This window comes from Battus philenor, unplaced genomic scaffold (genome assembly GCF_028537555.1).
Source record: "Battus philenor isolate CCGP_79_NKW_IND1 unplaced genomic scaffold, ilBatPhil1.0.hap1 SCAF_30, whole genome shotgun sequence".
NCBI lineage: Eukaryota > Metazoa > Arthropoda > Insecta > Lepidoptera > Papilionidae > Battus > Battus philenor.
The window spans coordinates 5,602,337-5,618,595 of NW_027181694.1; the positions used below are offsets into that span (position 1 = coordinate 5,602,337).

The 16,259-nt window shown below is 34.1% G+C and overlaps 1 protein-coding gene across 1 annotated transcript; it reads left to right on the forward strand.

Moving 5' to 3' along the window:
• Nucleotides 1–3,650: 3,650 nt before the first annotated feature.
• Nucleotides 3,651–14,997, forward strand: LOC137927437 (E3 ubiquitin-protein ligase RNF220-like). Its single transcript, XM_068771247.1, has 8 exons — nucleotides 3,651–4,195; nucleotides 9,075–9,281; nucleotides 9,464–9,601; nucleotides 10,677–10,748; nucleotides 11,908–12,036; nucleotides 13,106–13,171; nucleotides 13,776–13,850; nucleotides 14,390–14,997. The coding sequence occupies exons 1-8, from the start codon at nucleotides 3,836–3,838 to the stop codon at nucleotides 14,480–14,482; spliced, it is 1,140 nt and encodes a 379-aa protein (XP_068627348.1). The 5' UTR covers nucleotides 3,651–3,835; the 3' UTR covers nucleotides 14,483–14,997.
• Nucleotides 14,998–16,259: the final 1,262 nt, after the last annotated feature.

Genomic DNA, 16,259 nt, shown 5'->3' on the forward strand with positions numbered 1-16,259 from the left:
GACGTTTGCTGTTATAGCGAAATAATAACAGTTGTCAAAATGATTTCGCTTATCTGTCAATCCATCGGTCTACGCATGCGCAAAAACTAAGGACGCGCGGCGTATGATTTGTAGGCGGTTGTCAAAATCGCGTCTCTCGCCGAAAAATATGAAATATAATAATGGCAAACGGCGTCGAGACATATGTGTCGTTGTATGTGAATTTGTATTAAATCTTTAGTGCTGTGATGAAATATGGAATTAAATACTATCTTATATCAATTTTGAATCAATGTTTAATATTTACAAATGAGTGAAGAAAGTTTATGTAAAATTATTTCATTCGCATGACGAATAATTTGTTACGGCATTGGTGTATCTGAAGTTATAGGCGGATGTCTTTTAAAATAAACTGTGTCTATCTTTCATCCGTGCGTTTTAATTTTTGTGCTCCAGCTCGCTAGGTGTCGTCACCAACATAACCTGCCTAACCTGTTAAACTGCACCACACTGTCATTCTCAAAGATCATGTTTTCAGAGTTTAATAAATTTTAACAAGCCGTGTTATCGCCGGCCTCTGTATGTAATTTAAAATGCCAATACTTCATCTGGAATATTGATCCAAAGTCCCAACTAAGACGCACAATAGATAGCGCTTAAAGGATCTATGGGACAACCCAATAAACCAACATAGTTTTAAATGAGATACTGCAGCGACTTAACAAAGTAATTGTTAACTGGTGCAGCAAAAAATTAAAAAAATATATATAAAAATTGTAATAAATAGCCATGTAACACAAATGATAAAATTGTTATCATAGACCTATAACTATAAAAAGTCAACTTGAGAAAAGATGATGTCATCTATTTAAAGAATAGATGACATACACACAAAACAGAGAGAAAAATAAGATAATAAAAATTAAATAAATTATCAATTGTATAAGTTAAAAGCAAAAGTGCTATAAGTCATTCACACATTACTTTTACACTTTCGAATTCAACCAATGGAAAAGCAAGCACATACTAATTATAATAAAATAAAGAAGGTAGACAATGTAATTGATTAGACTAAAAGATAGATAGAAATATAAATGATCCAGTTATGTAGAAATTAAAAATAAATCTTAAACTCAATGCCCTATATTATAGGTCTCTGCCAATAGAGGATTAGATTTGAAGTAGCAAAACAAACATAAAAGACTTAAAAACTGCCTGATGTAAATAAATAGCTGAACATAAATAAAATATACTAGTTTTCATAGAAAGAAAGATGTTGTTAACATAGTTCATAAAACTTCACATACCTAAAACAAACCAAAGACCATACTAATGAAAAACCACAACTCGCCAAACATTTAATGAACCTAAGCCACACATGGACAACAAAAACCTAAAGAAACTTCAAAGAAAATCTAGCCTCCTAGTACTATTCTTACAAATATATATAATATAAATATAATATAATATTCTTACAAACATATTGACCAAATTTTTTAATTTTAATTTTCTATTACAATAACACAAGAAGCAAAAACAAACAAACTATACAAACATACAGAAACTGAACTATAAACACCAACTTTAAAGTTCTTAAATAATTTATTTTTCCTTCTCATTCTATGTACATATGTTGTTTATTATTATGTAAATCCAATTGCCCGAATTAAATCATATATTTTATTGTTAAAAACACTTTAATGTTTTCAAAATTTTAAAATAAGAATGACATTGGGTGGTTTCCTATACCAAAAAACGAATGACAACAACAAAAGAAAAAATTATATCCTAAATTTACTTTCAAACCCATTGTATATAATTAATTGCCATATTTTAGTTTTTCACAAGCTTACTAATTGAACAGCGCATTAAAACAATATAAATTGTTAAGATTCCCTTGGAATATATTTAATAACCTGACTCAATTATAAATCACTTTAATCCTGTACAATAAAAACAAATAACAACAACAACCAGGACAAATGCAACAAAGAAATAACTAACTCAGAATTGGAACATGGAAGCCATTACGTTATAAAAGATTTTTCGAGACCTTTTGGAGAAAGAAACGTAATTTCTTATTGCGTGTAGTATTATTAAATTTAATATTTTAATATAACATTAATCACTTGGTTACTAGTTATCTAAGTCCCACTTTTGATTGGTGAAGAAATATGCATGACATGTCCGCCATTACAAAAGTTGTACGATTTACAAATTTAACTAACATAAATTAATTAAGGATTTTAAAATAATGGCAAAATATAAAATATCAACAACTTGGTCTTTTTAAGTTTAACAAATTGAACACAAACTACCTTCGAAAGAAAACAAAACCAAAATATAAAATAAAAATCATTGGGAGCCGAGTACTTTAATCAATTAGGAGAAGAAAAACCAACCAGATAAAATTCCAACAAAAACCACAAAATCCCGCTAACCAAATAAAAACGAACCTAAAATTTAAAAACTACCTTACAACCAACGACGAAAAAGCTACTTGATTTATATAACTGGCATAATACCATTTGACTCTAACAATCATTTAGTAAAGCGAATTAATGAACAACTAAAATTTTTCAACACAAACAAGGACGACACCATAAAAATTGTAAAAGTTGGCCATTTCAATTTTGTATAATATATCCCGCCAATGCACTTTTATTCAACAACAAGCCTGATCAATGAATATTAACAAATGCGATTACAATTAGCACCGTTAATGTTTTAGATAAACTGTTATGAATAATATTATTAATACTATTATAAAATCAGCTACAATCTTAATAGTTACAGTGGGCAGATTGGAAGACGTTCTAAAGACTAAAAACAATGTTACTATATTATGTAAAAGTTGTCTATGAAGGAAAGTTTTATATACGTTAAAATATATTTGATTTTGTGTTTCTTGTTTAATTTTTATACTTGTATTTTAATAATCCATCATCAATAATGTTAGATGTAACAATTCAATTTAATTGTTTTGTTAAGACAAGTTAAAAGACTAAGTTGTTAATAATATTTTGATAACAAAGAAAGATTTAATTTAAAATCAATCTTCAAACCATCAAGCAGTAAATATTGTTCTTAATAGATAAATTGTATGCTACATCTATTAAAAGCAATATTTAATTTCTATGATTCTTTAATAAATAAACGTTTTTTTAAATCTATAATTACATAGTAAAATTATATTACATAAATTTACCTTTTCACAAATGTGAAAAATAAATAAATAGACAATTATTAGCAAAGGTCATATTGATTTCATTGTACTGGATTCATTTTCGTTTTATCAAATAATTGTGTTTGTACGAAATAAAATAATAATTAAAAAAAATAAAATTACTAGAAATAAAGTCAAAAAAATTCGATTCAAATAAATATATTTCTGAAAATTTTATTTTCTGTGCTTATGAAAAGTTTTAAGCAAAAGCAATTTAACATGTCAATATGAAATATAGTTTTGCTTAGAGAAAGTAAGAGATTAGATTATATTTTAACATAAGAATGTTCTTACATGTTTATTTTTCATATTGCAACATTGTTGCTAAACATTGTAATATTCATTGTCCCAAAATTAATTTACGAATGTCTGTCATTTTCATATATGGCAATCGTGAATAGTTTTTTTTTATTATTGTCATTAAATAAAAGTGACTACGGTCCTAGTTATTTTTGTTTACGTTCAGTTATAACGATAATTATAAACAACAACAATTGAATACACTGCAAGATGAATTACACGCAGACTGTTAAAGTTCAATTGTTATTAAGTAATATTTAAAATATCGTTTTATCTCGCGAGTGCTGTGATGTTATTAGATTTAAGGAACAGTGTCTACAAAACATTGAGATGTTACCCGTTTTAATGTATAACATGGAGGGGTCATCGAATTTAAGCAGTGGCGGAAATAACTTCTGCAGTGTCTACGACGAGAACATCATACTGAACAGCGTCAGGAACAGAAAGAAAGTTTCGGAACACGCCAACTGCCCTGTATGCAGCTGCACGATAAGACATGGAGAGTTGGAGGGTCACCTGGCGCTAGAGGTAGAACGCCTGCAGAAGTTGTCCAGCGGCGGCACCAAGAGGAAGCTCAGCGCCACCAGTCCTAGCGCGAACCATGCAGTGCCTGGGTCCAGCACCACTACAGAGCCGCAGAACGAAGATGATGTTGATGTCTCAGGATGTTTAGGCAGTGACGTTTATCAAGTAAGTTCACCTTTGTTAATTCGGCGACTTGTCTTATCTCAGCGGGCTGGTTTCCATAATAAAGAGGCACTGCACTCATTAACATCCATTTCAGCTTTTATCAAGCCAAACTGCCTCCTTACGAAATCCCAATAGACCCTTGATGAATGTGATCTCAAAGAAACACCCTCATGAATTGAGGTGGGGTGATCTGTGATGCTGCTTCCATACACCTGAGGGGACAGTGGGTTTGTTAAGACCATAACCAGTTAAGACACTTGTGGTTGCAATAGCTGAAGTCTGCTCCGAACAAAAATACTCTGGTAGTTAGGAGCTGGTAAATAATGGTTTTAGCAAAATCTGGTGACTACAATAGTTGGAAACAATGATCATACACTAGTTTCTTTAGTTATATTGTATATCAATTTACAGAAACTTAAATATTACAAAAGATGTTTGAACAGTGTTTATATTTATTGTTAATATGAGATTGTAAGCTGTAACACTTATTCAAGTTTAAAATGTAACCTTTTTTCTACTTATCATCATCATGGCAGCAGATAGGTGCCTACTGCAAGGTGCAGGCTTTCCCCAAAGATTGGCTCAATGATCTATCTAATATTGCCTATATCTAAAGTCTTCCCACTACTACTTCTTTTCAACTGATAGATGCCCACTGCATGGTGTGGGCCTCCCCCAAAGATTGGTGATGCACAAAAATATAGCTACTACCGCTATGCAGAAGTAGTTGTGCAATGAAGTGCACCACTCACCAGCCCCGCATGTGGCAAACAATGTGAAACACCAAGTATGACTGTTGTTTGGCACTGGTCGGTTTAATATCTGAGGATGGCCTGAGGGATGAAACATATGTAGAGTAGAGTAGAGTAGAGAGTAGAGTATTTGTAAATATACAGAATGATTGGTTATTAGTGTAAAGGGTAGGAGTACTTTCACCGGATTAGGCTCAAGGAGGATCCCTTGTGCTGCTATGCACTGGCCGTGGACCACCTTGTGGCCTTTGGAGGACTCCAAGTCGGCTCCGAATGCCGGTTAGGCACTAAGATTATTATTATCGAAAATGATGAGATGCGGCCAGAGTTTCTTAGGCTATGTAGAAAAATTGTGATAAAAAGAAATAATAGTCAATAATATACGAAAAACGTAAATACAATAAAATGAATGTAAGCAAAATAACAAGTATATAAATAAATTATGAAAAAAAAATACTGAGAAATGAGGTGGTGATGTATGAAAGGCATCATAAAAGAGGGAAAATGGAATGAAAGAAGCAAGACAGATGAAATATAGAATTTAATGGATTCAGGCGTTACATTGCGGAAGTCCATCCTAAATAAGAAAGGACCAATATTTAGCCACTTCCGCACATGCAGTGGTTGTCGTGCATGAAAGTGCACCGCCCGCCAGCCCGCTCGTAAATGCGCATGCGACAGACAATGCCAACTACACAACCGCCACCGTAAATTCACTCAACACGTGTTTCACCCCTCCACGGGGCATCTTCAGGAGTTGTTACACCGATTAGTGCTAAACACCGAGAGACTCGTGAATTTACGGTGGCGGTTGTGTAGTTGGCATTGTCTGTCGCATGCGCATTTACGAGCGGGCTGGCGGGCGGTGCACATTCATGCACGACAACCACTGCATGTGCGGAAATGGCTAAATATTGGTCCTTTCTTATTTAGAAATATAGAATGTTAGGAATAAATAAAAGATCTCAAAATGCATGGAAGAAGGGTGCAAAAATAAAAATATAAGTGATAAAATTATTAAAAAGAAATAAAAGTCTCTAATCATATGAAAGTAAGGGGTACAATAGCAGGAGCCATTTAATAAAAAACAGAATAGGTATAGAACATATTTCCAATTGCCTGTACCATTGATCACTCTGAAATATGTTATGTTAATTTTTCTATTGGAATGGTAATTGGCCTATGACTTCTGTCAATACAAAGTCTGCAGAAACAGATAGTAAACAATAATTAATTTTAATATCATATGAATTTTAAAAAGCTCTCTTACTCATTCATCTCATCATTACATTATTATTTCTAAAACTATTGATTTTGGTACAGGGTGTACCATTAACAAACCCCTTGAAAACATTTATACCTATAATGTATCGACCTATATATAAAAACTAGCTGATCCTGCAAACGTTGTTTTGCAAAAAAAATAAAATTAATAAACACATAAGAAATAAGGGTTGCTTGTAGAGGGGTGATAATTTAGGGTTGTATGTATTTTTGTATGCTGTATCATAAAGAAATAAAAACCAAAAATTTGGTAAAAAAATTAAAAAAAAAAATTTAAGGGTGAACAACTATTCATCACTGTATCAGGGTATACACAAAAAAAAATTTGTAAAAATTGGTCAAGCCGTTTTGGAGGAGTACGGTAACTAACATTGTGACATGGAAATTTTATATATTAGATATTACATAAGAACAATAATGTAAGTAAGAACAGGTTAAATTTGAAAGCATAACAAACTTTCTCTAGGTTCAAATAAGTAATTTATGGCTAATTTATTTTTTACAATAAATAATAATTCCTTAATTATATATACATTGTATTGATTTTTAAAATAGAAAACAAGTTTATTGTATTGCAAATTATATTAAGGGGACTGGAAATTAATGTCATCTGTCGACATATTTTACAAAAAACCGATTGATTTGTTACTGCTCCGGCATTGATTTATATACTAGATGGCAAAAGGTTGTTGATAACAAAGGTGGACAAATTGTTGATTAGAAATAAAATCTTAATAAAAATCTAGTGGTGTGAATTTAATTTAGAAAGCACATTACTTTAGGTCCCCCTTATATTCAGCAGGGGTGGCCAATCTCCATGATAGTCTGGGCCATTTTTCAAAATTAATTTATTTTCCACAAACCATAATTTAATAGCATTTAAAAGATACAAAATGTAATATACTATATATAATATACTATAATACAAATATTTTTTGTAATTATTTGTATTATATATATGTCTTCATTAACAACTGTCTTCATGTATTCTTGGTATATACTGGCCTGAGAAAGTCTCTAACATAGGTAGACCTCTAGAAAAGCTGCGGTGAGATGCCAATCGACCAGCAGATCAAACGCCGCAAGTGGAACTGGATAGACCACGCGTTCCGAAGGGGGACCCTGATCACATACCAAGGCAAGCTAGAATGCAATCCTCAAGGAAAGCAAAAACGTGGCCGCCGAAAGCAAAACTGGCGGCGGACAATCACTGCAGAAGTGAAGGCAGTTGGATTGACGTGGAGCGAAGTAAATCGCGAGGCTCAAGACTGCTCGGGATGGCGATGTATCGTGGACGCCCTCTGCACCATCTTATGGACATAGGAATAAATGATTGAAAATATGTAAACCGTGTAAATGTAATGTGTATTGAATATAGAAATTAGGAAGTGATATAGATAACACTAAAATTTGGTGAATGGTAGTGGTACTAATGGTACTTTTTAGTTTTTTTTAGATTCTGGTTAGTCCAAAGAGTAATAATTATTATTACTGTTTAGACTTCACAAATTTTATGGTGGTTTTTAAAACTATCACATGAACTAGGGGGACCGGAAAATAATGTCGCTTTCTTAAGTTAAATTCACACGACTACATCTTTAACAAGTTTTTATTTTAATCAACATTATATTCACCTTCATTATCAACAATCTTTTGCCATTTAGTAAACATATTTTCAATGCTGGAGTGGTAAAAATCTATCGGTTTTTCTATAAGATATGTCGCTTTATTTCAATTTTCCGGAAACTACGACATATGCAATATAAATTTAAAATATGGAAATAATTTGACAAATCAATTTAAGTCTAAAATAATAGTTTGAAGAGCCGTGAGTGGCTTGTGGGCTGCAGTCTGGCCACCCCTGTTATATAGCATGTGTTGATGTAAATGCTGCTATCCCAGAGACTTGACTTTCACAACATTATCAGAACTGAGTTTGTGGGTTCATTGAGCGAGTTTGTGAACCTTTAAATTCAAGAACAAAATTAAACTATCTCAAGTTTACTAGTTGAACAAAGATGTTCATGCTTAGGCAGATTATATTCATGTGTGTGTATGGTATAATGAGTTTAAGTCTATAATATGAGATGAAAGCAAGGGCTTCTCTGCAATTAAAGATCAGATTAAATCAAATCAAATTAAAAAGCCTCAGATCACTCACCTAGTATGTGTAGTTAGATACAGAATCAGTTTGTGAACTGTGACTGCTTGACTTTGGTGTATCATAAACAGTTTTGGTCATTGTGAGGTCTGAAGATGATGTCTTGTGTGTGTCTTTGTGAAAATCCTTAATTGTGATACCAATTAAGTTCATTTCAAAGTAATTCAGTAAGGATGTTCTAACGATGCCTCTTTCTGGCCTTGTATGAAGAATTGGGAGTGTAAGCATGATGTGTTTGCTTTGAGAGGATTTGGTTGATTCAAAACTGATTCTTAGTAGCTTGATTCTTGTAATGTAAATGTATAATTCACTTCTTTATACCCTTTACACCAATCACAACAGAAATTGATTATGTATAGACAGAAACGCAAACACAGATTACAAGTTTTGACTAATTGACCATAGGTTTTGCCTGTCAGACCTTGTCATTTGGAATGGGACTGTTGGAGAAGAAATAACTTCACATTTGTTATACAGTGCTATTGAAAAGATTGTACTGTGCCTTAGGAAAGCGAGTCATAGTGGGGGGTTAGAGAGAAAAGTAACATGAACACAGCTTAACAGACAGTTTCTTGTGCTGATATTCCAGTTAGCTTGTTCTGATGTATGCACTCTTCACGCTAGCCTGAAATGTGCCCTTGACCTGAAAATTAAAAATTAATGGAAGGTATAATATTTTCAGCGGGTGCACACCAATAGACTGCGAAGACTCCGAGCAAGGCGGCGTCTCACACCACCCCCACAGACAGGAGAATGTCCAGTCTGCAATGCATCTCTACCAGTCTCTAGATTACAGCGACACGCACTTAGATGTTTGAAGAGAACCGGAGCAGAGATGACCGATGATGTACCTGACACGAGCTCCGAGGATGGCAGCATTGATGTGGAGGTTAGTAATTATAAGTAGGAACATAGAGTCCTTTGGTGGACTTTAAGGCCCCTTCTTTTGACTAAGTCACTGAAAAGTGACTAAGTCACAGAAAGCTATGTCCAGACTTTTGCGGCGATTTTTTTGAATTTCTGTTGTATTAGGTGTGCAATCAATATATTATTATTGATATATGTTTAAAGAACGACGAGCCGACGGGCGGTGGGTTTGGGGCGGAGTACCAGTGGTGCGGAGAGTGGAGAGTCAGGGCTGCGGCCTTACAAGCGGCTGAGAGCGGAGCCGCCGTCAGTGTCCGAAGAGCTTCCAATGATCAAGCTCTGGTTAGTATATAGATAGAGTAACAAAGCATTTTATTGTTTAATCCTGGCGAGAAGTGCCAGAGCCGATATATTGGCTATCTAATTTTATTATGAAAAAATAAAAAAATATAGGTTTTCATTTTAACTCTGTGGAAGACGACCAAATATGGAGGTACTGAAATCTAACATAAACACCGATGGTTGCCGCTCCAGCGACATACAAGCTGCGGCGTCATTTGCAGAGGCTTTGGGCTTTTATTAAACCATTTCCAGATATACTTCATAATAATGGGTCCATATAAAATTTTGATGAAAAGATGACTCTATATGCAAAAAAGTTGAGTAAGACAGAACTCAACTTTTACTATTTTTATGAATAACTAGCTGATCCCGCAAACGTTGTTTTGCAAAAAAAAATTAAAGTTTTTATTTAACAAATAAAAATAAGGGGTGAAAATTTAGGGTTGTATGTATTTTTGTATGCTGTATAAAAAAAATTGTATAAAAAATAAAATAAAAAATTTATGGGTGGACCACCCAAATCACTTAGGGGTATGGAAAATAGATAGTAGCCGATTCTCAGACCTACTGAATACGCATATAGATTTTGGTAAAAATCGGTCAAGCCGTTTAGGAGGAGTTCAAGTTCGAACACCGTGACACGAGAATTTTATATATTAGATTATACCTTTTCCATTTACATAATTTTTAATGCGTAGAGAAAAACTAGTCAATGTTTTGTTTTGTACTTCATCCAAAGTACACTGCTTTTTGAATCATGTAAATATTGTTTCTTCTTAGGTTTTTATGCGCATTTTCCTAAACCCTAGTAAAACATCTTTTTCGCCCGGCACTGAAAGGGTTAAAGTTTATATGATACAGAGATGATTGGTTATGGGTGTACACTTTTTTCTAATCAACCTATATAACAGGGGTAGCCAACCTACGGCTCTTTGAAAGATTATTTATGGCACTCAAACTTACTCGAGTACTATTTTCATTTTTATGTTATTAAAATAATACCAGATATAGTTACCCATAGAGGGGATACTACTAATGTGAATTTTTAAACCTACCACTGGATATTTCGTTTCAGGTGGTCGACGGTGATGAAGATACCGAGCTGTATGGTCCAGTTCAGTACTCACCATCGAGAATAGCACCTGAAGTAAGTAAAAGCGCTGGTGATGGGTCACATTGATTTTTTGCTGGTAGTAAATATATATCGTATAAGTCAGAGGTTCTCATATTATTTACCATAGACCACTTTCAAGATTTAGCTGGTTCCTGGACTTGCTGCAGTTATATTTCAACCATATTCCTAAAACTAGGCGAAAAATGTGAATCTAGATTTTACTAAAGAAATTTGAAAGACAAATATGCAAAGTAAAATATTGTCCTGAATATAGAATAATAAAATATTATCTTCCATTAGTAGAAAAAGGCAAGCCAATATTTTGGCTTTTTCACTGTCAAAAGCAGATAAATCTTTGTGGAACCCTTGCTAATAAATTGTGAATATATTCAAAGGCATCACAACTAAGATGAACAAATAATATGTTCTATTCAATATAACTGGAAATAAATTCATAGTGAATTTGTATTTGGAGATAAGAGCGAAAGGTATTGCAGTAAAATACGTCTCTAATGTAGGAAGGATTCGATCTCTATAGAGCAGTGTTTTCCAAAGTGGGGCCCATGCCCCACAGGTGGGCCTTTTGCCTTAATATAAAAATTATACATGTTACATAGTGGGACATAATAAAAAAAGGTTTGGAAATACTGGTATAGAGTGAAAATCAATAATTCTGTAATAAGGTTTCAAAGCATCTTTAGTAATATTTAGTAAGGGATTATAATTTAGTAAGTGAATGGATTGGTTGGTGAAGGTGAAAGCCAATGCAAGGTGTAACTAAACCTGGTATGTGGGTGTTCAACCCCAAGCCCCACACTTCTCTCACCAAACTCTACAACACAATAGACCTGGTATCTTCAATTAATGGAATAATCAGATACCATCTCTGTCCCTATTACAGCATTTACATTACTAAAATAGAGAATGCGAAATTTTACAAGATTTTCTTATACAAAATGTCTATACATTATCATAAGAATTTCTAGAAAAATTTGACGTTATATATTTTTGTACTAATTTTAGTTATTCATGTCAGTCAATAGATGCCCACTGCTGGGCATAGACCACCCCTCCATTGATCACCACACTAACCGATCTACCTCTGCCCACATCCAGAGACTAAATTATCTGTATTTAATTTGTTGGAAGTATTTCCCTGGAGTATTAATAGAGGAATGCTATACTTTTCCAGGCAGAATTAGAAACAACAGAAGAAGCACAACCAGAAGAATACCCTAGCATAGAGACTGAGAATGAGATTGAACGAATGGAGTCTGAGGATACGCCTAAACATAATGGACTCGTTGAAGCTAGCGCTGAGGTATGTTATATCCCACTCTTAATTAATTATAATATATTATTTTAGATTAAAATATGTCTTGTTTTGGTATGCTTTAGACAAATGCCCTTGTGGAGTCCCAAAAGGATACACACTAAATGGTCGTACCATTTGTAACGTAAAGATTGCACCTACATTACGCGAGCATTTGCCTGCGCCGGCGCATCGGTCAACTTCGGCTATCTCCGGCCGCCGCTCGCCATTGTTAGCTATGCTCGCGCGCTGGACGCACGCTTCTTGCTGCCGCGATTTGCAACTAATTTGCAACGTAATAATCCTTGCATTATATTCAGAGTCGTATTTCAGATATTTAATGTTTTACCCTTTGCCTAAAATTAGTTTCTATCTCTTTCTATCTGTAATGAAACCGTTTAAGAGTGATCAAACAGACATTAACTATAACCTCATTTAATGTCCTCAATTCCGTCCAATCAGCTGCAACCCTTGGTTTTGACCCTGACTTCTATGGCCGTTCCTGGGGTACAAGACTGTCACCCCATTTGCTTCATGTTTAATCTAAGCTAGCATATAGCATAATATACAATATATATGTATATATATATGTGTGTGTGTATATATATATAAATAATAACATCTATGGATCTTTTGATGATTCCGTCAGCTTGTCAAGCGACAGCTCTCGAACCTTTGCTTTAAACGCGCACCGATTCCTAATCATCATAACATCGAGAAGGAGCGCGTTCCAGAGAAGAATAGATTGTATTGCGAAGGAGTGAATAAAGTCAGTACTATGGAGGAAATATCAGTAGACGATTGCTTGAGGAGCAAAATCTTTTTTGGTGAATATTGGGTATGAACTGGAATAGAGATGTTAAGTAGGCAGGTGAAGTGGGAAAAAACTGTAGTTAGTGCGCTGTCAGGATAGGCAGCCATTTTAGTTGAGAACAGTAGGAAGATATATGGTCGTATTTGCAAAGATTGAAAATGAATCGAAAGCAGAAAGGCAGGCTGTTGAGAGTAGTTTGTGTATTAGGTCTACCAATTTTGATACTCAATACCTATTGCTTGATATATTTGTATCTTATTTCAGACAAGGATCAGAGCTCTCAAAGCGAAAATTAAAGAACTGGAGCAACGGCAAAACTCTGCATTAGATGTGAGTGCATTATTTTGGTAAAAATTGTAGTTAAGAGAATGGTAGAGTGGTAGAACAGACAATGCTTGGGACTTAGGGTTCTGGAGACCAGGTTCAAGCAATCACAGCATTGGACCTCCACCAAGATGGTGGAGACAGGATGGAAACCACTTCCCACTGGTACTATTTATAATTTGCAAAAGACTTATGTCCAGCTGTGAACATCTACGGTTTAAATGATGATCTATAATGGTAGAAAGGAGATTAAATAATAAATATAGACACAACTTCACTGCAATATCTAATCACAAATAAGGAGATATACCGATGAACCAAAGTCACCGATTTTATTTGAAGTGGCAGGTTGATGGGACACTGCACTCGTGAATCTGATGGCTGTTGAAGCTGAAAGGTTCTCAAATGGTATCCAAGACCTAGGTGGACCAAAGACGTAATCAAGATCCCACTAAATCGCTGAATGTAAGACAAGACCTGTGTGATCGTTGTGAGAGGTCTTCGGTAATTTAAAGGCTGATATGATGGTGATACAACTTGGTTAAGATATCTAATAAGTTAACAACTTATTTTATAACTCTGCTGAAATTTTTTCGTTATTTCTTTACAGGCGAAATGTCTGATATGTCTCGGGCCACACATCTCTCCGGCCGTGTCGATTCAGTGCTGGCATGTATATTGCGAGGTATTTATGATCCACTTGTAAATTTGATAGATCTAACAAATTAGGTTCCCATATAGGATGATTCAAAGTAAAAGGTTTTTGCTGACATGTGACACATTGCTATAACAGGGGCGAACAACCTTTTTAATAAACAGGTCAGTTTAAATCATAATTTTTTAATGTAACACTAATTAATAATTTACAAAAAATTAATTTTCATTTAGATTATAATGGGAAAATTAAATTTAAATGCAAAATATGAATAAACGTGATATGGAGGGAAAAACGAATATATCTGTTAATTTTGGTACCATTTTTTCGTTACCAGCGTATGTATAATACGTACCCAACTTTCTTACCGTGCATCACTACGTTTTGATCTGTTTTTATCGGTTTTGATTGGTTTAGCATGTGCCACTATTTATAATTAATTTTGTAACAATAAATTGTTAAGAAAATGTTCCTTATTCCTGCTTTATAAAGCTCTTACACTTATAACCAATCACCCTGTATATTAATGAAATTAAGAATCCCATATGAATAATAGTAATTGTTTCCAGGTCTGTTGGCTCCAGTCGCTAAAAGCGAAGAAGATATGTCCGCAGTGCAACGCTATCACAAGCACACAACACTTGAGGAGGATATTTATGTAAATATTGAAAGACATGCTTTAGAGTCAATTGTGATGAAGTGGAACTAATCAGATGCTGATACCTTAACATCTAGAGGACAACTCACTGTGCAGTGACCAGGTTCACCAATTGGAGCAGCTCCAGAAATCTAGAAGACTTGATAGGTTCTCCGGAACATAAATTCAGTTGATTGTGTACATATATATATATATAATATCTCCAAACTCGATTTAAGTTATTGTTCAAAGGATTACTGACATTTAACGCTTAACTTGGCAGAATTTTTTTTAAATATTACATTAATATTCATACCACTTGACTTTTAACACCCAAGGATGCCAACAGAAAAAAACTGAACAAGCGTTCGAAAATTAAGAAATTACCTAAACATTCACATACAAATGATTACTTTGTGTTCAAAATTGATGACACTATTTTTTTTTATTTCTGATGTATCTCTACAGATACATTATTAAGAAAAGGGTTAAATTTAAAGATGTGAATGACAAATTTAATATATTGAGGGGTATTGAACATTTTTGACCGATGTGTGTTGCCAGTGATGGTATTTGGATCCGCGATGTGGGCCTCATAAGGTCATCAAGAATTATGAATCAGAAATGATGCTCGGAAAGACCAAAGTCATCAATGTGGCTTGAAGAATTACTCGTCGCAGTGGTAGTAGGCACATCACTCGTGTAACTGACTGTTCTTGGGTGTGAAAGATTCTGGAGTGGGTTCCATAGTGGTCACATGGTGTACCAAGTGATGATCTTTGGGGGGAGCTTAAGAGGAGATGACTGCTCCAAGCCCTGAAGGCTGCCATAAATACCCCTCATCCAAATGCGGTATATATAAACCTTTGAAGTATCAACAATTCACCTCAGTCTAGTTCATGCAGAGATCATATATGGTCATTAAAGGAATTCCCATAAATCAACGTCAAACCCTAATAAGTTGGTTAGTAAGGGAGTTGACCTTGGAAAACTTAATTTTTATCATCATTAGCCATTAAAAACCAAGTAAAAAGAGCCAGAATTGATTGTTTTTGGATCATCAACACCGTATGGCATTGGGGGGACTGTATACCACACAAGAATAAGACTTTTTAATATACACCAATACCTCGCTTTGCGTCGTTCCGTTTTGCGTTTTTTTCGAAGTTGCGTCGCAGCCTAATTAGCACTAATTTTCACTGTGCGTCGTTAGATTTTCGAGGTTGCGTTGTTTTGTGTTCGATTTTTTAATTTTTTTTTTGAAATATTCTTTTTTTTTAAGGGTGTAATGTTGCCAGCTCTTTTATTTCTAATTGCGCCATGCCAACAAAACTTGGGGATTTACTTTCTAACTAAAAACAACGCAATTTGAATACAGTTTTATATTCACTTTGTTTTGCTAATTTTGGAGTTTAGTTTCAATTAGGTAGTGTTGCGCTTTTTTTTAAAGAGAATAATAGCTTTATATAAATTTTTACGTGTTGTTTCTGGTTACATAAAATGTAAACATTTTTGCAATTTATTTATTGGCAGAGTTATATTATTTTTGTTTATTAAATGTTTACTTTGTTCAATTTTCTTTTTAAAAAGTTGTATTTTCGTAACCCTGGAACCTATCTTCGATCTTTACATGGTTTGCTATAGAAAATCTTAATTCATTTTGCGGCGTTTCAATTTGCGTCGTGTATTTTTGGAACGTAACCATGACGCGAAGTGAGGTATTGGTGTATACAAAGTTTTGTCTTAGACTTTGTCTGGACATATCTCTCATAGCACAGTGCAAAACGTAAGTTCCCACTGTT